Source organism: Vanessa tameamea, chromosome 3 (genome assembly GCF_037043105.1).
Source record: "Vanessa tameamea isolate UH-Manoa-2023 chromosome 3, ilVanTame1 primary haplotype, whole genome shotgun sequence".
NCBI lineage: Eukaryota > Metazoa > Arthropoda > Insecta > Lepidoptera > Nymphalidae > Vanessa > Vanessa tameamea.
Window position 1 is genome coordinate 5,159,945 of NC_087311.1, and position 24,666 is coordinate 5,184,610.

At 32.5% G+C, this 24,666-nt stretch overlaps 1 protein-coding gene across 1 annotated transcript; it reads right to left on the minus strand.

The window, feature by feature from the left end:
* Positions 1–1,608: 1,608 nt before the first annotated feature.
* LOC113397432 (low-density lipoprotein receptor-related protein 4) lies at positions 1,609–24,666 on the minus strand. Its single transcript, XM_026635759.2, has 35 exons — positions 24,448–24,666; positions 20,407–20,582; positions 20,071–20,253; positions 19,748–19,866; positions 19,461–19,665; positions 19,024–19,150; positions 15,234–15,340; positions 14,873–15,032; positions 14,429–14,579; positions 13,860–14,170; positions 13,446–13,632; positions 13,209–13,362; positions 12,867–13,076; positions 12,489–12,670; positions 11,947–12,110; positions 11,679–11,816; positions 11,357–11,462; positions 10,804–10,954; positions 10,447–10,608; positions 9,976–10,191; positions 9,574–9,763; positions 9,409–9,499; positions 9,140–9,302; positions 8,933–9,066; positions 8,760–8,847; positions 8,579–8,684; positions 8,188–8,491; positions 7,759–8,087; positions 7,550–7,673; positions 7,375–7,469; positions 7,056–7,299; positions 6,670–6,928; positions 6,263–6,457; positions 5,973–6,136; positions 1,609–5,552 (listed from the first exon to the last, which is right to left on the minus strand). Exons 2-35 carry the CDS (start codon positions 20,495–20,497, stop codon positions 5,421–5,423), a joined length of 5,742 nt encoding a protein of 1,913 aa, XP_026491544.1. The 5' UTR covers positions 20,498–20,582; positions 24,448–24,666; the 3' UTR covers positions 1,609–5,420.

The window sequence follows — 24,666 nt, forward strand, 5'->3', positions numbered from 1 at the left end:
GCAAAACTTGGTTGGTGATCTTTTATTAAATATAAACGTGTACATCTGTCAATGAAAAAAAAATCTATCTGGAATTCTTGTATATCATTAAATTTTTCGTGATTTAGTATGTATTAAATCCGCCCCTGTAAATATTTGTCATTTTTCAAAAAAAAAAACCAAAGATAAGTTGCCTTCGTAACTTCGACTGTCTTCTATTGCACAATATGTATGTAGCGTAAGTTTCAATGATGTATTAATTTTCTGATTAATCTTTTGCTAAATAAAATTGTAGGTACTAATAATAATAAAATAAATTTTGGAACTTATCTTTGAAAAAATACTTATTAAGTGTTATACTATATTTCGAGCGTTGACTAGGTTTAAATGTGAACTATTGTATATCTAATATATATGCATAGAATATATTAAAAACTGATATGTTTTATACTGTTTTTTCTTGTCATTGTCATTTTTTTTGTCCCTTATTTTAGCGGTATGGTAAAAAATAGATTTAAATAAGGGAAGAATAGACTCGTATGGCTTGATAGAGTATGATTTTACAAGTACAGTTCTAATTCTAGCATTTTACTTGATGGTAGGTCTTTGTGCTAACCCGTCTAGTTTGGACCCACTCATCAGATATTATATTGTCTCAACAATTGTCAAATGTCTTTAAAGAATAGTCAAAATTATGTTTAATGTCAATATGACGGACTTTTAAGATAATAGATAGATAGATAGAAGAAGATACATAAAAAAAACAAAAAAGAATAAGAAAATACGAAAAAGGAGTAAAATAGAGAGAAGAGTAGTTAAAATAAAAAAACGGCTAATATTTACAAATATTATAATTTAGCACAGAAGTATTTTTTCTTTTAGATAGAGAAGAAATAACAAGAGCGTCACCTAAAAAAGGAATTTATTCCATTTTCGATGCCGTAAATTGAAAAATATCGATAATCCCTATTAACCCCTATTAACTATAATCCCTATTAAATATAAAAAAAAAAATCCTTGTTAACAATGTTTTTGTTGTTCACGGAAAAACAGTTTATACTTAGAGATAGGTAAGTAATGATTTCCTGACAATATCATGTTTAAGCGTTACGTAAAGAAAATTTTCAATTAAAATTTACGTAATTCGATGTTGCGTCCTGTCCAATTTCGATACTCCGAAATAGGACGAAATTTAACACACAATTTATTTAAACAAATTTTTATTTATATCAAATACTGACATGGTCATCAATAATTGTTATTCTTAAGCTATCTCTTTTTAGTCTTCGCAAAGGAGTAGAGAAATTAAGTTTTTCGTGTTGATTTCTGGAGTGGGGCCTTGGAGTTTCTCTAAAAAAAAATAGCCAATAATGGCTCTGTTATCTCTCTATAGCTTCTGAATAAATCCGTCAATATGTGCTAAAGCTGCATCGCTTTCGATTTTATAGATTAAATGATTATGTTGAAACCGATTGAAACAACGAAGTACGTATCAATTGTATGAAATATAACGCATTATATATTTTGTTAGTGTTAAGGTGTGTGTTGATAGAAAAATTTGTAAAATCCGCAAATCGGATAAATTAAATATTGTATAAATTCGGTTGCGGGTGGATAATAAAACATCAATTTATTCGAATAATTTCTATTTTAATATTCAGTACAATAATAAATTAGATAACAGTTTAAACACCTCGTTTAAAGGAGGCGTCAGGTGTAAAAACTGTTTTTATTATCTTAGCCTTATTAATATAATTTAAAATTATACTTATATAAAATAATTAAAACATTTTTCAAATTTGGCATGTACGAGTTAACGTACGAATTTCATTTTAATATGAAAAATAAAAAAATGTGCGCATTAAGCACCTTAACTGGCAACATTCATACTAATTATAAGGAAATAATTATAAAATTATTTTATTGAAAAAAATAATTCACAGGTAATAATTTTTCACTCAATAGCTTCAAAGCATCTGTATCACAGCACTCAACGTTCTTTCCCTTATTAACTACGCTTGCAAAGAAAATGAGGACATCCATAAAAAGGATGTATATTTAATTAAAGATTTAAAAACATAAATATATTTGTATTAAACCATATCGATATAAAATTAGATACCCATAAATTATGGCGCCATTTGCTCAAGGGTGCGAATATAATCCATACCCCATATCCCAACAAAGTGTTATCTGTCTAAATATAAAAATTAATTGAAATGCTTAATACTCAAGATAAACGACGAAGGTCCTTACGCCACCTACCCACAGCTGTTAATTTCGTGGAAATCATTCTAATTGGTACACTACGTATATGTTATAATATAAAAACAATTTTATTGCAATTTGCGAATTATAAAGCATAAGGAATGTAGTCGTTGTATTATAGGCTTTGTGAGGTCTGCAGATTTAAATCATCATGTACTTCTGCAACATTCACACTTGAGACAGTTGGCTAATAAGATTATGAACTTCATAACATAATTAATGGCTACCTGACACACGCTGAGCTGTTCACCGTCATTTTCTCTTGAAATACCTGATATATACATATGTATACATTTTTGTATATTTAGATATGTATACATATGTAAGTACCAAGAACTCATAAAAAAAACTAGAGCATTTCCGAAATCATCAGTAAATCAATGACACACATCACATTTATAAACTTTGAATAAATAACAAAATATATAACAGAGTAAATAGGATGAAGTTTTTTTGTTTCAGTTTTAGTCATACTAATGATAGTTACATTTGCTTCCAGTCAAGTAATACCATTTTTAAATGAACTACTTAGAAGAGAATTTAATTCTCACATAATTATATATATATATATATATATATATATACGTATTCTTATATAAATTATTATTATTAAGAACATTCTGTTGAAGTACAAAAAACAATATTTCTATTTTTAAACTTCAAACGTTTCTGTTAATTTTTAACTAAATAATTATAGTTTATATCTATTTCTTAGATCTAAAGTATTACTGGCAAATTAAATGGCTAAATTAAAAAAAAATAAAAAACAATTTCACAAAAAGAGTAAGGAAATATGTAACATAAGGTTTCCGCAGATTTCAAATAATTGGTATAGTTTGTAATCTGTACCCCGAGTGTAAGTATACGCTGAGAATCTAAAAAGGAATATTTGTGTAACCTTAAAATAAATAGCGACTATTCACGTTGACGCGGCATTTCTTTTATGGAATAGTACTTGATATATAAAAAGTTAGGTTTTCGGGTTGCCTACTACCAAAATTAATTTCAAAGGTCAATTATTATTGGTCTTCGATCAAACGTTGCATAATTGCTACTTAAGTGACAATTTCCTCATGTTTTTGTGAACCAACAATTGTTCATTCGTTAAAATTAAAATTACATTAAATGTGCGTAAATCATACACTCGGGCCACTGTACCTGTTGACTCCCGTCCTAACTCTACCTTAGATTAAAACACCCTGTGTAATGAGCGCCGCGTAATAACGACAATGATTATTGTGAAATTCAAAAAGTATTCCTTAAAACAAATATAATATATTTTTGCTGGCATCTGATTTTTATATCAATATTAAAGCAATCACATTTAGTAACGTCAAATGATTTCATATACAATTCTAATTATTCTAATAAAGAAAACGTGTTGATATGAGATGTATAATCCTTTTCAATAGAATTTGTACAAAGGTAATTAAATACAAAATAAGATTTTAAGCCGCATTTTCACATGTAATAATAATCACCAAAATGCAATTATTAAAAGTAGAAAAGACTTCAATTATTTAAAATACTACATGGCACAACTTTTTTTATTTGTACAAATTAATTAGAAACGGATTATACAAATTAGTGGCAGCCCTCCAGCTTACCATTTTAAGTCGAAATAAATTAATATTCACTTTAACGTGATAAAAATAAACTATTATTTACAAACCGGTTAGACAAAAAGTCATGATTAGAACTAATTATTTACATTGTAATCTTATTGTCACCATATTATCGTGGTGAATTAAATCTAATATATAATTCTTTTTATATATAAAATATGGAACTAAACCATGTCATTTGAATATGAAAAGTGACCATTTATTGACAGGAGGAAAGATGTGGGGGACACCGTACATGCGAAACCTGACGTAAAACAATTGTCGGTCATCTCAAACCCCTTAAACCTACAACCCTAATTGTTATATATAGAGATTATAACACGGTGTTCTAACAACTGTCGTCTTCGATCCTTTCCCGTGAGCCAGGGGAAGCGAATTAAAGTCGACATATACAAAAATAATACGAAGATTTCCTTATATCTATTTTAATTTTATCTTTGACTATCGTGAATGAGTACTGTATTATTTTTAGTTATATTTATCATTTTAAACATTGAAAGCGGAATCTAGCAGTCCATATCTGCTTAGGTGGATTAGGAGACACATAATGTTATGTCTAACTGATTTCTTCAGCAGCATGTTTCGATATATATGTATATACACATGGGCGGTAGTCTTAACTACACTATGATCGTAATAATTGCGTGGGTATAGCAAACTTATGCACTGATACGCTTAATTGTTGTCATAATATAAATGCAATTCATCTCATTATAATTTATTCTGGTAATATTTAGTTGCTAAATCAGATGAAGTATAAATCGCATATTGTATTGCAAGATATTTTACTTCTGTGAATTGACTTAATAATGACTTTATTTATATATATTCCAAAATATTAAAAGTTGTTATTTCGTATCATTACCATTTTAGCTATTATTAATGATATATCTTATAATTTATTACAAATCTATTCATATAATTATCTTTTCGCAGGATTGTACCCCGAAGATGATTATATGAAAAAATATTTATATGCCTATATTTGTAGGCATATTAACCCCCAGTTTTTGAAAAGCTGATCAAAGTTAGATCACTAATTTGACTCTAAACTGAATGTTGATTGGCCGGTGTCAGTCGATGACGTAATAGACGACCAATGAGCGTTCAGTATTCAATCAAATTGGCCAATCAAAACTTCTACACGATTTCAGAATCTGGCGGTAAGAATGTCAAAATCTCAACAATTAATGTTTTTATCCCTCTTTCATGATATAAGAAGTGGTAATATTGATATACCTTAATACTCTTAGCTAGTTGTAGCATATTCGATGGTTGTATTGTAACGGAGCTTAATGTTATCTAACAGTGTTGTTTGTATTTTAACAATAGTAGACGGTACATCTACTCTACAAAGGTATGCTGACGTCTACCGCTAGCTACCAGTACTAATTCGATTAATATTTGAAAACGTGATTCAATTATGATATAGAGTAGCAAAGCTGATAACGCGAGGCGAGACTCGTATTTAACAACTTTTGACAGTTTCACGTTTTCTAATGAAATCGTATTACAGGTAATTAGTTAATTGTCATGTCATATTGGTATTTAAGTGAAAGGATGTAAAGTGACGGGTTCAAAGTCGTCGCTCGCTGGTCTGGGGGGCAAACGGTGCGGGGGCGGAGGGGGTGGTGGTAGTAAGCTTGTCCCCTCTGGCATGTAAACATTGGTTACGCGACCCTGGTAACAATTAAATCATTTAAAAATAAATTTCATCCATTTAAGCTTAAAAAGGTTAAGCGTTTCGCAATTTAACAATGTAATTTTTCTTCTGCGCTTAATATTAATAGATATAGAGCGCTCATAGTAATATTATTTTATCTTATAACAATATTATCTATATTGGATGGCCGTCTGCAAATATAAAATGGTCTATCAACACATTTGAAGTCAATTAAAATTCTGATACAGATATGTTCTGATATAGATTATAATCTATAAAGCCTGGACATATTCTTTGATAATATTGTAGAATAAATATTTAATTAAAGTATACTATGCCTAAATCTCTCATGTTCATTAGAGTGAACAATAAATAATGTAAAAAATGTTTAAAACAAAATAATGACGTAAACAATATCATTTCATGAAATTCTTTACCTGGCTTTTGTCGTATTTGAATATTCCCTGAAAGCGGTTCTGCCTCCGCTCTACGGGTTCCCCTGTGGTTGAGCAGCTATAGTTGGGATTGTGGAAGGAAATATGACCGCTCGATTCCCTGTAGTTTTCTTTCAGCTCACCTCCACGATCCTTACGCATTTTAACTATAGGAAACATAAATGTATTTTACTCCTTCACTCCTTAAAAGGTTGATGAAGTTTTTCCAACTTTCAGGACAAATAATACCAAAGAGATACGCAGCTACTTAAGTTAATCGTTTAATTACTCACCGCACACAATAGCAGCGACCGCTATGAGAATGATAATAAAAGCAGTTGTTGCCAGTCCGATGATAATAGCTCCGATATTAGTTTTAGGAGCGGCGGTAGGAGTCGGCGCTAAATTGTTGTTGACCTCAACATCAGCATAGTCGTAGAATGCTGGATAATGAGATGGCATTCGCAAACCTACGCGAAGTTTTGGTGCTAAAATTTAAAACAAGGGATAATTTAAAGTCTTAAGTGCATTATTATTATGAACGAGCAAGAAAGAAGGCACGAGCAAGAATTTCGTAACATTAAAAATGTATACCATAAAGTACCTTTGAACATATTTGCTGTTAAAAGTTTTATTTGCTGTTAAAGGTTTTTTGTAATACGTTAGATATTATTTCGTAAAATTATATGAAAGCACTTACCAGTTGAGCAAGTTTTTTCTCCAAATGCATCTGGACAAGCACATACATAGTCGTGACCTCTAAACAAGCAAAGATGTGAACATCCACCATTGTCTTCCTTGCAGGGATTCCAACCGTGTTGTTTTTCCGACGACACCGCTTTAATTTCCATTACCATTTCCAAATCAGTTCGTATTGAAGTCACGTTCTTACCTGTTCGCTTGTCAGCTCTCATAATTGACTTCTTATACCAATCAGTCCAGTATATGTATTCATTAAACTGTAAGACAATTATATTTGTAGGTATTTCAGAAATCATGAGAAATGAATAAGTAAAGTTTATAATGTTTTATTTTTTATTCTAATAACTGTATTGAAAATTACGCATCGAATCTTTGTAATCTTACTTGAGTCATTCCAAAAGGATTTTTAGCTTCTGGAACTAACTGCACCCTATGTTGACCATTCAAATCGGATGTATCAATTCTATCTTTTAAAGCATCAGTCCAATACAACCTTCTTTCTTTATAGTCTATAGTAATGCCATTTGGGAAGCCCAGGTCGTGATCCACAAGTACTTTTCTTTGGCTGCCGTCCAAAACCGATCTTTCAATGTTAGGACTTTCACCCCAATCACTCCAATACAAATACCTTAAAATGTATAATATTTTTGTGAATTTTATCAATCAATTATTGTATGTAAGTGGTTTTAGTTTTTATTTATACCCCTTTGCTGGAAATACCGCGATTGCTCTAGGCTCAGTTAATCCAGGTATCAACGTTTTCCTCGACGAACCATCAATCCTTGCAACTTCAATAACCTACACAAAAAAATATTTATTTTTATGCAATTTAAAAATGTATAAAATATATTTTACCAAAATATTTTTATACGTAGCACCTTATATTCATTATCCGACCAGTAAATATTATTAGCAATCCAGTCCACGGCAAGACCATTTGGTGTATCGATTCCTGTATCTATAACTTCCTTAGACTCTCTCATATCTTCCATACTGATAGACCTACAAGTATTTATTTCGTCATTAAAACATACATTTATTTCTTATATCATACAAAGAATTTTAAAATAGATAAAAAATTACAAACCTGATAACATTTTTATTTACATCAGTAAAGAATACAATTTTTTTCTCCCAATGATAGTCGACTGCAACTGAGTTCTGGATATGTTTTACTGGAAGTGTAACGTCCCACTGCTCTGGGGTGTCTAAGGAAATCATTGCAATGCTTCCTCTAGCAGCGAAAACTAAGAAATTTTCTGGGTGTTTTTTACAGATTTTTGGATTATACTCTGTTTCGTTTTCAAATGATAGGCCTGTAGGACAAGCGCAAGTAAATCCTTGAGGTGATCGTAAGCAGAGATGGGAACACCCACCATTGTTTGTTCCACACGCGTTTTCTAAAATATGATCTCCCTGTAAATACATAAATGTATGTCAGAAATTGAAATATTAATAATAAATTCAATTTAAACAAAAATATGTATGATATCTACATTTACAAATTTTATTTTACCTGAATAGCTCGTATGTCCATAAGCCCTTCGAGATTTTCCCGTATCGTCAACTGCTCCTGACCATTTGACTTATCTGCTCTATGAAGAGATTTGGTTTTCCAATCAGTCCAATAAATATGTTGACCAACTATTACAATACCATAGGGATAAGGAACTTGACTTAGAAGCGTACGGCGATCGTGACCATTAAAGTCAGAACTTTCAATGGTTAAGACTTTTGCATCATTCCAGTAAAGGCGACCTTCGATCCTGTCAATTGCGAGTCCATTTGGCCATTTAATGTCAGTATCCACGATGATTTTCCTATAATAATTTATTATTCATTAAAATTATTGAATTGAATTATTTCGATAACGTATTCGATACAATCGATCATAAAACAATAATAACCTATTTTTGCCATCCATGTCAGCTCTCTCAATTTTCGCTGATGTTCCCCAATCAGACCAAAACATATAGCCATATTCATAATGCAACGCTATGGCTCTAGGGGAATCTGAAATTTTATATAGCAATATATTTACTGCAGATATAGAAATGGAAGTTAAAGTGACGCTTAGTATTTGTTTACCTAATCCAGTCCAGACCAAAACTTTTCTATTCATTCCATCAAGTTCTGCTACTTCAATGCTATTGCGTCCACCGTCAGTCCAATAAATCTAGAACAAAGTATTTTATACATAAAATATAATATTTTCATGTTAAAGTCATATACACTCATTCATCCAAAAAAAAGATACAAACCTTTCTTCCTGCAGAGTCAATAGCAATACCATCAGCAGTATGAAGACCTCTTTCTATTATCGTTTCATTTTCCATACCATCTTTATTAGCACACTTGATTTTCCGCTCCCCAGTATCAGTCCAATAAATGAGACCTATGTAAATAATAATACACATTTATCTCCCGAAGTACTAAATGTTACACATTACTAAATATACTCTGATTACCCGTTCTTTGATCCACATCCACACCAAGTGCATTCTTTAGAGGTGGTAATGGAAGAACAACATCAACAAGATATGGCACGTCCAATGATACAATTCTTATGTCTACGCGATGAGCAAATATCAAAAAATTTATGGGTCCGTTGGTGCATGTTCTTCCGTCCTTCTACAAATAAGATAGTAACTTAAAATAGTTCATTATTAATCGTTTTTTTCCAAGGACAAAATTATACTTTCATTATACTCGTATATTGTGTTAAACAAAAACATACACTTAATCTTATTCCAATGGGGCATGCGCATGATCGTCCTTCCGGCTTTAGAAGACACAGGTGAGAGCATCCACCGTTGTTCTTGCTGCACCTGTCAAATTAAAATAGTTACTTTATCCTACTATCTTTACTTTCTATTTCAAAACACTAAAGGTATTGTTTTACCTATTTACTCCCCCTCGTCTTTCCTTGTGAAATACTCTCACATCCATAAGTCCCTCAACTCCAGCGCCGAGTGTACGTCGATTTTTTCCAGTAAATTTGTTTGCCGCTTGAATAGATTGCGTATCCCAATCGGTCCAAAAAACTTCATCGCCATATAAATCTAGTCCAAATGGATGCGGTAGATGTTGTCCTGATAAGCAAAACATTATGTTTAGCAACGTTTCAACATTATTTGACTGTATGTTATGCTGTATAATGTATATGTAGTGCTGAATGTTAAGCCTTATTCTTTCTGTGTGATAAAAAGAAAATAGCTTGCTGCAGTTTAGAATATTTATTTTCAAGTTAATTACAGTATCTTTTAGTGACTATACTATAGGATTGTAATATTAAACTTCATACCAATCAAAACAGTTCGACCAGTTCCGTCAAGATTGGCGTACTCAATAGTCCGGTTGCCACCGTCTGTCCAATAGATGCGATTGTTGGTTAAATCCAATGCCAGGCCGTTCGGCCAAGTCATATTACCGAAGATAAGCTTCCTTCTGTTTCCTCCATCCATGTCAGCGCGTTCAATACACGGTTCGGAACCCCAGTCTGACCAGTACATTATGCCCCCTATAAGTGATTAAGTGTATTTTTAGATAAGAATCTAACGGAGCCATAAAAGAGAAAAAACTTAAAAACAATAAAAACTCAAAAAAGTACGGATTTTAAATTTAGTTGAGAAATAAAAAAAGGGAAAAATAATATGTTTTTAATAAAATTCAAAATTTTAAACGATAATATTTATATATGTATGAAATAATCGTTTAAATTTTATTCCATGTTTTGCGTCCATTCGTACCTCAAACGCATGTGACTGAACATTACCTTTAGGGTCTAGTACAATGTCTCTGGGTTTATCAATATTTTCCCAAGCCAACAAAGTCCTCATTGTGCCATTAGTATTAGCTACCTCGATCCTGTTAGTACCAGCATCAGTCCAGTACAGTTTGTTGGTTAACCAATCGTAAGCAAGTCCGGCAGGCGAAACTAAGATAAAAAATAAAAGTACCTATGTAGCAAAGCTGTTAGATAGGATATATTCGGTAAAACATAATTTTAAGTTTATCCGAAAACTGTATTAATAATACAAAAAATATCATACTTACTTAAAATATGTATTAAAAAAATTAAATACTGTGAAAATATATGCGAGGTTATCGATCTATTTCAATAAAAACTTACTCAAATTAGAACCAATAACGATAATTTGTTGAGATCCGTTCAAGTAAGCTCTATTAATCGTATCTTTTTCGACATCCGTCCAAAATATCGAATTGCTATTGTGATCCCAATCGAGTGCGACGGCCGATTTAATATTTTGCACAGGAATAACCTAAATGTTTATAATGACATTAGTTACATGTACATAACATAATAACATAACATAATCAGCCTGTAAATTTCCCACTGCTGGGCTAAGGCCTCCTCTCCCTTTGAGGAGAAGGTATGGAGCATATTCCACCACGCTGCTCCAACGCGGGTTGGTGGAATACACATGTGGCAGAATTTCGTTGAAATTAGACACATGCAGGTTTCCTCACGATGTTTTCCTTCACCGCCGAGCACGAGATGAATTATAAACACAAATTAAGCACATGAAAATTCAGTGGTGCCTGCCTGGGTTTGAACCCGAAATCATCGGTTAAGATGCACGCGTTCTAACCACTGGGCCATCTCGGCTCTCAGTTACATGTATAACTTACGAATTGCACTTTATGTATTTGTAAATATCTACCATGTCCAAAGAATCCATTTGTTTACGAGGATGCAATTGCTTTAATCTTATGTCCTTACGTCGCGCGTAGAGTAGCAGCTTTTCTGGTGTTTCTTCACATGTTCGTCTGTATTGCAATAGAATATATAAATGAATAATAACATATGTAATGTCAATTTTTGACATCACAGAGACAATCAACTGATATCACTTGATGTTAAATTAAAAAATATATGATTTGAAAATCCCCTTTGTTGCCATACATTGAGATATATTAATTGCTCATTCAAAAAAAAATAACCCTTTCCTATGAAATATTTCATAAAATTAATTTGTAGCTTACCCGTCAATGTTCAAGTTGAACCCAATATGACATCGGCAGGTGTACCCGTTGGAATTGGGAAGGCATAGATGTGTGCACCCGCCATTGTTAGATCCACATCGATTCTTGTAAGTTTGAATTTGGCGTAATGGGTGATAGCTATATTAATATCAAAATTAATAATCAAATTTGTTAAAACGATATAAAATTTTGATGCACATATTTTATTTTTTGTTAATTATTGCTTAATAGTTTGTTATGATTATTTATCATTAACATTATTATTTACCTTTTTATATCCATAGGCATATGCAAACTTGCATGGACAGATTGCATTGCCATACCAGTTTTCTTGTTCACGGTTGATATACTCTTCGTATGCCAGTCAGTCCAATAAATCGCGTCTTCGAATAGTGTTAGGGCAAAAGGGTGTGGTAATCCTTTGCTCGCAACCTTTAAACATACAAATTAACAAAGAAAACATTGAAGGAAAGATGAATATGAAATAAAATTACGTTGTCTAACGGCATTACGTGGCTTCTAGCCACTACTCTAAAGAGGCAGACAAGAATATTATAAATATTTTAAAAATACGTTTAATATCAATTTACCTGGTTATAGTATTAAATTATTATACCAATGTTTTAGATTACAAAGTTTAAAAAAAAACATTTAAAGTCCTAGTTTATTTACTGATAAGTATATTTTATCCAATAGCTTCATTTATCAAACATCATAATATATTTAAAGTATACCATGAATTACAGTACTATATAGACTTTTTGATGTTGATCTTCTTTTTTTAAATGATTAATTGTGTATAATACTTACTCGTTTTCTTTCGCGACCGTCGAACGTAGCTCTCTCGATAATATGATGCTTAGCATCAGCCCAGTATATCTTAGAATCCATGTAATCAATGGTCAAGCCGTTGGGCCAAAATATTTCATTTACTATAACTGTTTTTCTGTTGCTTCCGTCCATATCGGAACGTTCTATCTTCGGATTTGGACCTAAAATATTTATTTAATGCATTTAATTAATTATAATAAAGAAAAGCCATATTCGTATTAAATTATGTAAATTTATAAAGGGACATTTCAATTAAGTTAAAGTTGTTTAGTGTTAGTAAGCTATATTGTTAAGTTAGTTTTCACCAATATAATACTTCATAAATAACCAATTTTGCGAGATTCATATTCTACTTACCCCAATCGGTCCAAAATATAATCGCATCTCCTGGATGAACAACAATAGCTCTTGGCTTATCAACATCGCTAGCAGCTAACACAGCTCTTTGTGATCCGTCTAAGGTTGCCACTTCCACTCTTCGCGTTCCAGAGTCCGTCCAGAATAAGAGATCGTGAATCCAGTCCACAGCTACGCCTCCTGGTGCTTCCAATCCCCAACGAATTACATCTGTATGTATCGATATGTGATTTGAATTTTTTTAAATTATAAAATAAATCAATATTAATTCCGTTTTTTTTTTATTAAATTAGAAAATAATACTAAGAATTGGATTAAATTTTTTATGCAACTTTGCTTTACCTGACATGTTGTTACTATTCATATGAGCCACACGTATGACCTTCATATTATTTTCAGACCAGAACACTAATTTCTTTTCATAATGATAGTCTAAAGCCACTGCATTATGCAGTCCCTTGAAAATTGACATGTAGTTATCTCCAGTAAGCCAGACCTAGAATAAATGATGTAATAAACAAAACTATTTTAAATAGAAGAAAGAAAAATAAGAAAGTCTTAATATATTATTTTTTTTACCTGCCGAATTCCAACTCGGTTAGAAAACAAAAGCGTGGGTGACTGCCCAGTAGCTTTACAGGATCTTTTGTCTGGCCTAAGGACGTACCCCGTCATGCAACCACAATGAAAACTCCCCGGAACGTTGGAACATGTCTGCGAGCAGACTGGGTCTTGTTCGTACATACATTCGTCCACATCTCGACAGCTGAAACCATGCCCAGCCATTATAATTTAGACTATTGAATTATTTTATTTTTTCTTTCTAAAAGGTCTCATAAGTCAAATTAAAGTATATTATTTGAACCATATTTAGTGTCATAAACATAGGTAAAGTCTGTTTAAAAATCATTATTAAATCGACTTAAGGCCAATTTGGTACAAAAATTCGTCAATAAGATAGTTTACTAAGAAGAAACGGTAAATTCCACATACCTGATACCATCTTGTTCCAATACGTATCCTATAGGGCAAGCGCAGCTCGGGGACCCATCAAACGTGGTGATACATTGTTTCTCACACAAGTCTTCAGGACCACATTGCCTCTTCGTGGGGCATTTTTGTTCATCATCACCTTGAGGGCAATCATTCATACCGTCGCAAACATGTTTTCTATTAACGCAGTTTCTGAACGCGTCGCTGAATATAGATTTGCACATGTACTGGTCCTCTTCACAGAACACTTGACAATCTTTTTCGTCTTCACCGTTAGAACAATCACGAACGCCGTCACAGAGCCAGGTTTTCTGATACAGCATCCAAACGATATACATGATTTGTTTCAAAAGAAACATGTTAAACAAAATATTAATTTAGAAAATGTAAATTTGAATTATTTTTAAAGAAAAAATGAAAATATAGTAAAAGCTTCTCTGATAATATTATAAGGTTTTTCTTAATGTAGTACGCGGTTAATAGTATGATACGAGTGAATGTGCATTTGTGAGCATGCGACCGCGTGACGCAGTGTATTGTGACATATTACGGTGTAACATAAAACGTACTGATATGCAGCGTCGGTCTACACAGGCGTGCTCATCGGTGGTGCAGTTACGTATTCCGTGCGGCTCACAGTTGATCTCGTCATCACCCTCTGGGCAGTCTCGCTCCAAGTCACAGCGCCAGCGGTCTGGGATGCACTTGCCATCATTGCATCTAAACGAGAATAAGATTTTTATCATGTTAATACGCATTCTTAGTGAAAAGCAAACAAAATAATGCTTGTTATTTAAAATTTAATGTAGACAAGACTATTGAACAATCTTATGAATTACCAGACAAATCAAGAATAGCCATTCGGTTGACGTATCTGTTACTCCGATTATTATTTGAATTTAAAATGTTGTCTGGAATATCCGATAAGACGCGAACGTCACTTATCATTCAGTGGTACCAGAATTAATATATATTTATTGTGATCTCGTATATCCTGTTCTGGATTGACTTACCTAAATTCAGCTGAACTGCAACTTCCAGGTACAATGGGACAGGAGTCCTCGTCAGTCCAATCACCGCAGTCATTGTCTCCATCACATTGGAAATCTTTACGCACGCAGTTCTTGTTATTGCATTGTATTTCATTTTCACCACATTGGAGGAGATCCATTGCTGTATGAAAATTCAGCAATGAATTCAAAAAACCTTTTTTGTGTTAAAAATATATAATCCTTTAACAGAATATTTTTGATATTTTTTATGGGTTGATTGATTAATATTGAGAAATTTAATGTGTAAAGTAAGATTATGTAAGTATTAAAGTTAAATGCATATTTATTTTAGCAGTACTATATGTTAGTTAATATATCTTACGACAATCAGCTTCATCTGAATTATCAGGACAGTCTGCCTCTTTGTCGCATCGCCAATGAATCGCTAGACATTCACCGGATGCACACGTGAACTGATTAGCTCGACATCTACAAAATTAAAATTCGAATCAATTGCCTTAAAAATACTCCTTATTAAGGAATACATAAGAACAATTGCATTTAAGTAATTGCCGAGGTGGTCCATTTTCTATATACTGCAATAATCCGGCTATTTATGACCTAAACTGAAATTGAAGTTTAATAGCACCATTGATATTTGATTACGTTTTTTTGTATATAGTTCCGTGGAATCGTGATGAAAACTGGACAGATAAATTTCTGCCACGTGTACGTATATGCCCTAAACTGTAGTGAAAACATTTCGTTTCGAAGCAGAGGCTTTATTTGAGCAATGAGAGATTAAAAACTATTACAATTGAACTAACTACTATTATAATTGTGAATTGTATAAACATTTTATCGAACCAAGCAATAAAAATATATTTTACCGACCAAGTAAAAAAGTACTCTATTAACATAATTAAAATCACAGTACCTCTTTTCGATACTAAATAATATTTTTGTTCAAGTAAATTTATCTTAGTAAATTATCTGCGCCATTTCACGTTTATAAAAATGATTAATGCTACAATTTAAAAAAAATGTTTACGTATGACATTAAATAACACAAAACAAAACCTCATGTGTTTCATTAATAAATTTAAACATTTAGTAAAAAAGTTAAAATATAACAATAAACACAGTGCTACAATTTATACTGTTTAACATCTATGTATAATCACACTTCCCTGTCTAAAATTACTGTATCGAAAATATGAAGTTAGATCTGAATGAGGAAGACTTGCATATAGATTTGATCAATTTATCACCCTTGGAAATACAAGGTACCTTAGTAGAGTTTAATAGAAAAGTCATTTTCGTATTAAAATCAATAAAATAAATTGGTTCTATTTAGATCTTTAAAAGATGTTTCACGTGAAACGTTTATTCAATAAAATCGTTAGGTTATTTAATAAAATGTGCCTTTAGGTACAGTAGTATTGATGGTGATAAAGTAATCTCCTGGGTATTTTTACGCTATAATAATTCAATAATGTAATTAAGTTATTACCATAAAAACATTTTAGTTCTATTATAGAGTCGCCCACAAAAGTCAGATATATCGGGTCTCCTTTACAAGACGCGAGCTTGCGCGTGGGCGCGTCGTCATGGAACCCGAACACCCCTTCCCTTCCCGTCTCAGTTCAACCCCGCCCGAGCGCCTCAGCTCCCCCGCTCGTTCCCTTACACCCCGCTTATTGATCTCTTGGCCGGTACCAGCCCGAAGCGCGTTAGTGACACAACAAAAAAGTGGACTAACTGGCGTAAACTGCGATTATTTAATGTTGTTATAAATTGATTTTTATCTTGTTATATTTTTTAAAGGCCAACTCTTTGTCCAAAAAGAAATACATATATGTATGATGCTTATAATTCCGACCTATTTCGATGAAGGTCCGAGTATTTTTTTTGTCACCGAAAAATATTTGAAATATATAATCTTATCGTAGTACATGTTTTTTCTCTTGAATAGTAAACAAAAATACTAATTCTTTTTAAACTTAGCTACGTGATACTATTTTCCAAAAGAACGGATAAAATTAATTTACAAAATATGACGTCATGATTTCAAGCAAGTACCATATTCAATTAAACGAATTGCAAACTTGCGTCATCCCCTTGTATTATTTCGACATCGCATTAATGGTGATGTTTTCGTCACCATAACGTCACGAACAACTTTAGAATACAGAACGAGTAGGGTTACCATCGGTTATGATTTAAAAATAAGTGTATTATTTTTAATGAATTATATAAAGTATATTTTCACTAAAAGTCATGTCGCTTCGCTGCTGTATAAGACAAAGAAAGACAAACATATTTACTTTTATAATAATAGCCATTAGTAGTTTATATTTAGAGAAAACATCTAATTCGACGTATTAAATTTCGTTCATAAAATAAGCGATAGAAGCAATTGATATGGAGCCGATAACATCATTTGTTTTGAAATATGTATGCGGGAGTGTATAAACTTTAACGGTCTAGGAAACCACCCAACTGCGTCGGAGAAATTATAATTAACAAGTTTCTGGTGCAAAAACAGGTGCCCTCTCTATTTCTTCACTCTTAAAGTTCAATGGAATTGAAATAAATTACAATCGCGGAGAGTTCAGGTGAAAGAGCGCAGTAAGCAGCGACTATAATTGCTTTTCAGTTTGCTATTAAAAATATGTTAACAGAAACATCCCGACACGATCCGGAAATTAACCTCAGGGCAATCAATCGAGCACAATAAACATAACATCTTAGCCTCCAATGCAAAGGAAAGCTAAGGAATAGTTAATATTTCGTACAGCGCCGATGTCTATGGGGGGTGGTAATACTAAATGTATTATCACCGCAATGAAATCGGCCATTTGTCCGTCCGCCTACCTACATTGTATAAAATAAAGATTCGTTAATTTTAAATGATTTTAAAATTATGATCGTAACTACTCAATGTATGTATTTTGGAAAAATATTATTGATTTTATGAGAAAATATTGATACTCATAGCATTGGTACAAGGAACAAACACAAACTTGTTACTCCTTTTACTCAATTGCATAGTCAGTAACTCCTTTGTGGGGCAATGTACACGGTTCTACAACAGGATCCCAGGTTGCGTTCAAAATGCCTCTGTTGCCAAATTAAAAGATAATGTTAAGGAACGCTTGTGTGCGAAAGGCTATTATACAATTAGTGAATTTATTATTAATACCACACCTTGGGAATGAAACGATCGCCTCCTGGCTATTTGTGTTCATATTCAATTGTGTAAATAATAAAATAGACAAAAAAAGTCCCGCTGAGTTTCTTTCGCCGTTTCTTTTCAGGTCAGGGTGTTTTCTTTTCCGAACCGGTGCTAGTGTTTCATTTGACTATCAATAAGTAAGTGTAATGCTTCTATATTGAATAAAGGAATTTGAGCTTGAGTTTGAGTTTGAATATAAATTAGACAATGATATGTAAACAAGTGCATCAACGATTTTTCAAGAAAATGTGAAGTAGGATACATACTGGACTCAAGGAACGAGCGTAAGCTTGTAACTGCAATTACCCGATTACACGGGGTAATAAACTCTTTTGTGGGACAATGTAAACGTTTTTTTACAAAAGGAAACATTCTAAAATAAACAAATTACAAAATTTTAAATAATCGTTAAGGAACGTTAAGTACGAACGTAAAATTATTAGATAGACAATGTGTCGCGGCTTATTAAGTATGTACATACATAGTAATTTGGTTGAAGTGTCCTCTAGTATCTTATATATATCAAAAATGAAGATTTTATTTATGTTAGTCCCTAAGGGTCTATAAGTGGAGCACTAAATCTTTACTACACAAAGTGTGTAGGTATAGTTAGTGTGAAAAAATCGAATGGTATCCCTAGTCAGGAGGGGATTCGAGGAAGCAAGGGGAAACTCTATTATGTGCAATATATACAAGAGTACGCACTTAATACGTTTTGTTTGTTCAATTATATGATGTTTTAGGGCAATGATGACGGGGTTCTATAGAATAGTGTTTATTATTATTAATTATTGAAAACATGTACCCAATGACGTAGTCACATTAAACAATGTTGTGATAGATATCATAACGCCTATAGTCGTCATGATATTACAAAATGATAGATATACAAATTAATAATAGGATCATTATATAAGTAATAGTTTCTACTTACTTGGCCTTAGGACAGTTAGTTTCGTCAGAGTTATCTCGACAGTCGTTATCACCGTCGCAGAGCCAGTCCGAGTGGATACAAAGTCCATTGGCGCACTGGAACTGTTTCGATGAACAATTGTCTCCTCCTGTTCATTGAATTATATATTAAATATTATAAATCCTCGTGGATAGGATAATATAACAGGATGTTTCAAATCGGAATATATATCTACAGCTACTTACTATAAATACTCATCTCATAAAAAGCACTTGATTTTAAAAATAGTTTAACAGTCAAGATAAAGCTATATTTTCAACATGATGATATTATATTACTACAAATAGTTACTATTTATATACATATGAATATAGCTGATGTCACATTACAGAGCAATAGAATTAAAATTTTACAATCGATAGTTTCTCAGTAAAAATCTCAATGTAAATCCTTCTCACCACATTGAGATTCATCAGAGAAGTCTCCACAGTCGTTGTCTCCATCGCAGATCCATTCAAGAGCGATACACACGCTAGTAGTGTGGCAAATCGTACGGTTTTCGTGTTCGTCGCAAGATGGTGTGCATCCTACTTCATCTTCTGATCCCTCGCAATCTACTTTGCCATCGCAGCGTTTTTCCATTGGTATGCATTTGCATGTTTCCTGTTAGAAGATAGAGTTAATTCAAAATGTTTAAAATTAAAAGGTATACGGTGAAACAACTATTATTTTTTTAATGTATTACCTGGCACGTGAAAAATTCTTTAGAACAAGGTATAAGACATCCGCCATCATCTGCGTCGTCGTCTATATCATCAGCGACGACATACGATCCTTTTGGATTGACGTGTATACGACCATTAGCTATAAATAAAAATCATGATTTCGTTTTTATAACAAAAATGAAAACGTGATTCATTGAATTGAATTTTAATACCAAATGTTAACAGCATATTAATGTTAAATTGATATTATTAAAAAAAATCTGACATTAACATGGAATTTTAATTGAAACTTGTATGAGACCAGCAAAATGATTGCAGATTATTATTGATATTAAAAACTAACGATGCCAGGCGTCGACTCGTGTGTAAGGGCTGTGTGGTCGGAAGCCGGGAACTTGCATGCCGGCCATGCCTATAGCTGGTGGCTGGTAAGGTGGAACTCTGCCAATGGCGGAGCGAGTGTCCGGCGGCTCCACCGTCCCATTGCTAGGCCGCGTCGCAGCTGGTACCGTGTCATCAGCGTTCGCTGCAAAACAATATTTATAAGTTACTGCGTTCAAGGGCTTATAACATTTGAATGCATGGTCTTAAACGAGTTACTATAACAATTTACTCTTAAAAGTCTAGAACTTTAAAATTTTTGACTAATTAGAAGTATTATAATATTACAAATACTCACTGCATAGCCAGAAAATTGCGAAAAAGATTAAGTGGACGGCAAGCGGAGCCGGCATGGTGACGGCGTCAGCCAGAGCGCGAGAGGATCGCATTTAGGTGACCTGCGCGGAGTCCGCGCGAGCTATGACTCTCAGACGCTGCAGCATGGCTCGCCTACACTTCGAAGCAGGCACCCTTCTGAAAGCAAATACTACATTACAATATTTTTTAACTAAGAGTTGTTTCTCATTTTAGTATTGTTTTGTTTTCTTGTTGAAATAAAGATAAACCAAATTATACACTGAGGTAATTGCTAACAGTAATAGTAGTACGTAAACGTTATCATTACTATTAGCTGTCCATCCCGATTTCAATCGACTAATATTCAACCAAAAATACTTTAAGGGGAGGAAATGGATCAAATCTTATCTAAAAATCCCTTCCCAAAATAAAAAAAAAACTAAATTTCAGCTTTCTAGTTGCAGTTCTGTCTGTGCCTGTAGTTGATAGTCCGGGATCACGCCTTAAATTATATATTTGCCGAGAAAATATGTGTGCTATCTTTGCAAAGATAATTTTCTTTGTTTTATTTGATAATTGTTTAAGGTGTAAAATCATTAATTGGTTCATGTGTTCAGTTTGGCGATGAAAGAGTAGCTTTCAATACAAATTTATGCAATACCAGTGTGAATGGAGTAATCTATCAGATCACAAGTTATTCATACAGATCACATCATAAATTCAAATCAAATACCGTAGTAAGTTTAAAAATAACTTTACCTTGATCAAAAAGAAAAATATTATTTTTGTAATGTTCAACGGTTAAAAAACAAAATATAATTGCCAGTGGTATATTCAAGCAAAACGAATGAATTAATTTCAGTTCATTTTTTTTTTTAATTATTTGATTATTTGAGTCACCTTAATTAGAACAATATTATCTAAAAATATATAGAAAAAATATATATTTCGCGCGTTGTCCTGAAATGATTGGTAAGATCATTTTCATATGTACATTTAAAACTTGACCTCTTCTTAAAATAATGGTATTTTTTTAAATGTTACACAGTAATTTCACTGCCTATTTATGTCCCACTGTTGGGATTGGTCTGACATCCTTGATATTGGAGCTTATTCCACCGCTCTGCTTCAACAGCCAATACTCATAAGGTAAATTTTCATCCAACACATGCAGGTTTCCTCACAAAGATAATTACATAAATATATAACTTAGTACTCCAAATTTTTACATATTTTTACAAATTTATTATTTATGTATATTTAGGTGAATACTCAATAACGTCATTACTGATGGTTAAAAATAGCTATTCTATCATGTACGAAGGTATATACATATACATACATACACATGTTTGAGTAATGTTAGAATGCTGTCACCTTTAAATATCTAAGGTCAACTGTAATATATAAGGTATGTTCATGTTGAGTAACTTGGATTCGATTAGATAGCAAGTTAATCAGTTGAATCTAGTTCATTTTTTTTATTCTAAAAAACTGAAAGGCTTTGTTTGTAATGCTTCAACGATACAGCATAATATAAATACACGAGTCCTAAGACACTAGTTTATTTTTACAAAGACTTTTACTTCAATGTGAACTATCTATATATGTAAATAGATCTTAGTTGAAGCATACTTCATTCTAGTCTTTTACTACTACTTTTAGCACTTTGTCGTGAAAATTGAACATTAAGAATATTCGAAATCGGTGTTCTGCCATTAAGAAATGAAAAGCCGCCTCATATCTAGGGAAGTGCAGTTTAGATCATTTTTGTTGCCAATAAATTTACAACATATGAAATGAAATAATTAAAAGCTAAAAGAAATAAATCAAACGAATGGTCCTCGAAAGCATCAAACCAGACAGAGGCGTAAAAGTAACGCTGTGGGACGTGATTGCGAGAGCGTACGCGCTACTGTATAGCGACGACGCGGATAAATCTATGTGCAACGTCGCACGCAACTGCGCGCTTGCTCGAGCCCGAATCTGCCTAGCAGAATCGCCATGTGACTGTGGGCTTTCGAGGAAACTCATTTATACTTACCTCTCACGTCCATACATATTACTTGATAAAATATTACTCATATTATAAATTAATACGGGCTAAGTTATCGAAACTTAGTAGCAAAATCTTGCGACAATAATTCCGTAGTTATTTTTTTCTCATCAGTTAATAGTGAAGCTATATACTGACTCTTTGTTAACAATTCTTTCAGTTAATATGGAAGGGTTTACTACAATCAATTTCACAAATACACTTTAAAATATATTGAAGTGCATTGCACACGCAGCGAAATGTCAGGTATCATAATTTGATAAAGTATCATTCAATAATATCTATTCATGACCTGTGGGTTATCGAGTTGGTCACGTTTGAGGCTGTGGTTTAAATTATAAGGCCTAACAACGTCAATAACAATGTTTAGTTGCTATTTATTTATACATGTATTCGTATTTTTTAGTTAGTAACGTTTATCTATGGTGTTAACTCTACAGTGAATTTGCTTTTTAATTTGAACACGAAAGCAAATTATCAATTTGTCCACATCCAAGAAGTGTCTTGATAAGAAACCACCCATTCTATAAATAGATATTGACAATTAACTAAGTAACTATTTATATAAAGGTATATATTATCTCTATATTAAAATTTGGACTATAAGTTATGGCAATAAAAACTTACCGATGATAAGCACTAAAGAGTTAAAATAACCAAATATTACTTTAATTTTTAAAAACCACTAATTTTAAATACAAAATTGATGTTCTCATTTATATGAAACTGTTATTACAGAGTCATATAAATGAGAAACACTTTAACTGAAACGGTCTTTGCTCCTAAAGATTTCAATAATCCTTCAGATCAATGTACAGTCCTATACTATATTCGGTTTGAATAACTTTATAATCGCAAATTTAGACGTGATCTTTTTATAGATGCAGCCATATTGAAAATTGTCAACTGTATTGGATTATGTAAAGGCATGCGCGTGTCACGAGCTACTTGTTGAGTCCGATCTATTCACTACGCACCGCGTCGCGCATCACACCTCGCCATCTTTTGATCTACCCTCATACACCTGCCAGTTGCCACATAAAGACTTCACTATCACATTCTCCAACATAATTTACAAATTACATACCTACTCGATTTTCTACACACTTATCCCAACTCATGTTTTAACAATATATTAAACTGATTGTACTAAAAATAAAGCTTCGTGTTCTACAATAACTCGATATTTTAATATATGTATAAAACATATATTTTAAAGAAATCACTTAAAACATTATTACCACATGTTAGTTATAATTTATATATCTAACAACAGATTAATATTTATGTTAAGTAAAATACTTCTTTTAATTGCGTTTCACGCTTCTGCATAAAAATTTTCATCGACTCTAGGAAAACTGCGCAAAAAAAATTAAATTGTATTTATGTATATTACAGTACCGATACAGTTATATTGAGATACATATTTAATTAAAAACAAGAATTATAAACACATGAACAAATCCATAATAAATCTATCATTATATTCTATATAAGAAAATATCAGTCTATAAATAATCAATTACAATTAACTTCAATAGACCTGTCAACAATAATAATTAGTAAAATTGAGCTGAATATTAAGTCTAAAAATAACAATAATGATGTACTTAAAATAACTTTATTATGACAATATTTACCGTGTAGCTAGGAAAGCGCGATCAATACAAGATGGGTGCGCAAGTGCGCCCACGCCCGCCCGCGCCGCGACCCTACCGCTACCCTCGCTGAAACTGAACCTGCCGCCCACTCAGATGACCATGAAATATTTTATACCACGTCAGCCCCGATAAATCGTTAAATAACTCTATAAATTTGTACATTTTCGACTTATTGTAACTTATGGCTAAGAATTAATTCTATATATTTTTTTATTATTTTTAGTATTTTAAATCAGACAAACATATATATATATATATATATATATATATATAACAATATATTACATAACAATCTCATAACACTAATAAAATTAATATAACATACCTTACTTAATGGTGGATACGACGCAATATCATTCGAAGTAACCGATCACAACACTAAAACAGATCAATGTCCACTATAATTTAAACGTGTCACTATGTCCGTTAACGCTAAGGGGAGTTGCAATAAATGTTTTATAGTTAATTAGCGTTTAGAGCATGAATAATATTCTCGTGTCGCGACCGCGGAGGTACTAGGCGATCTGAAACCTGGGACCACCCC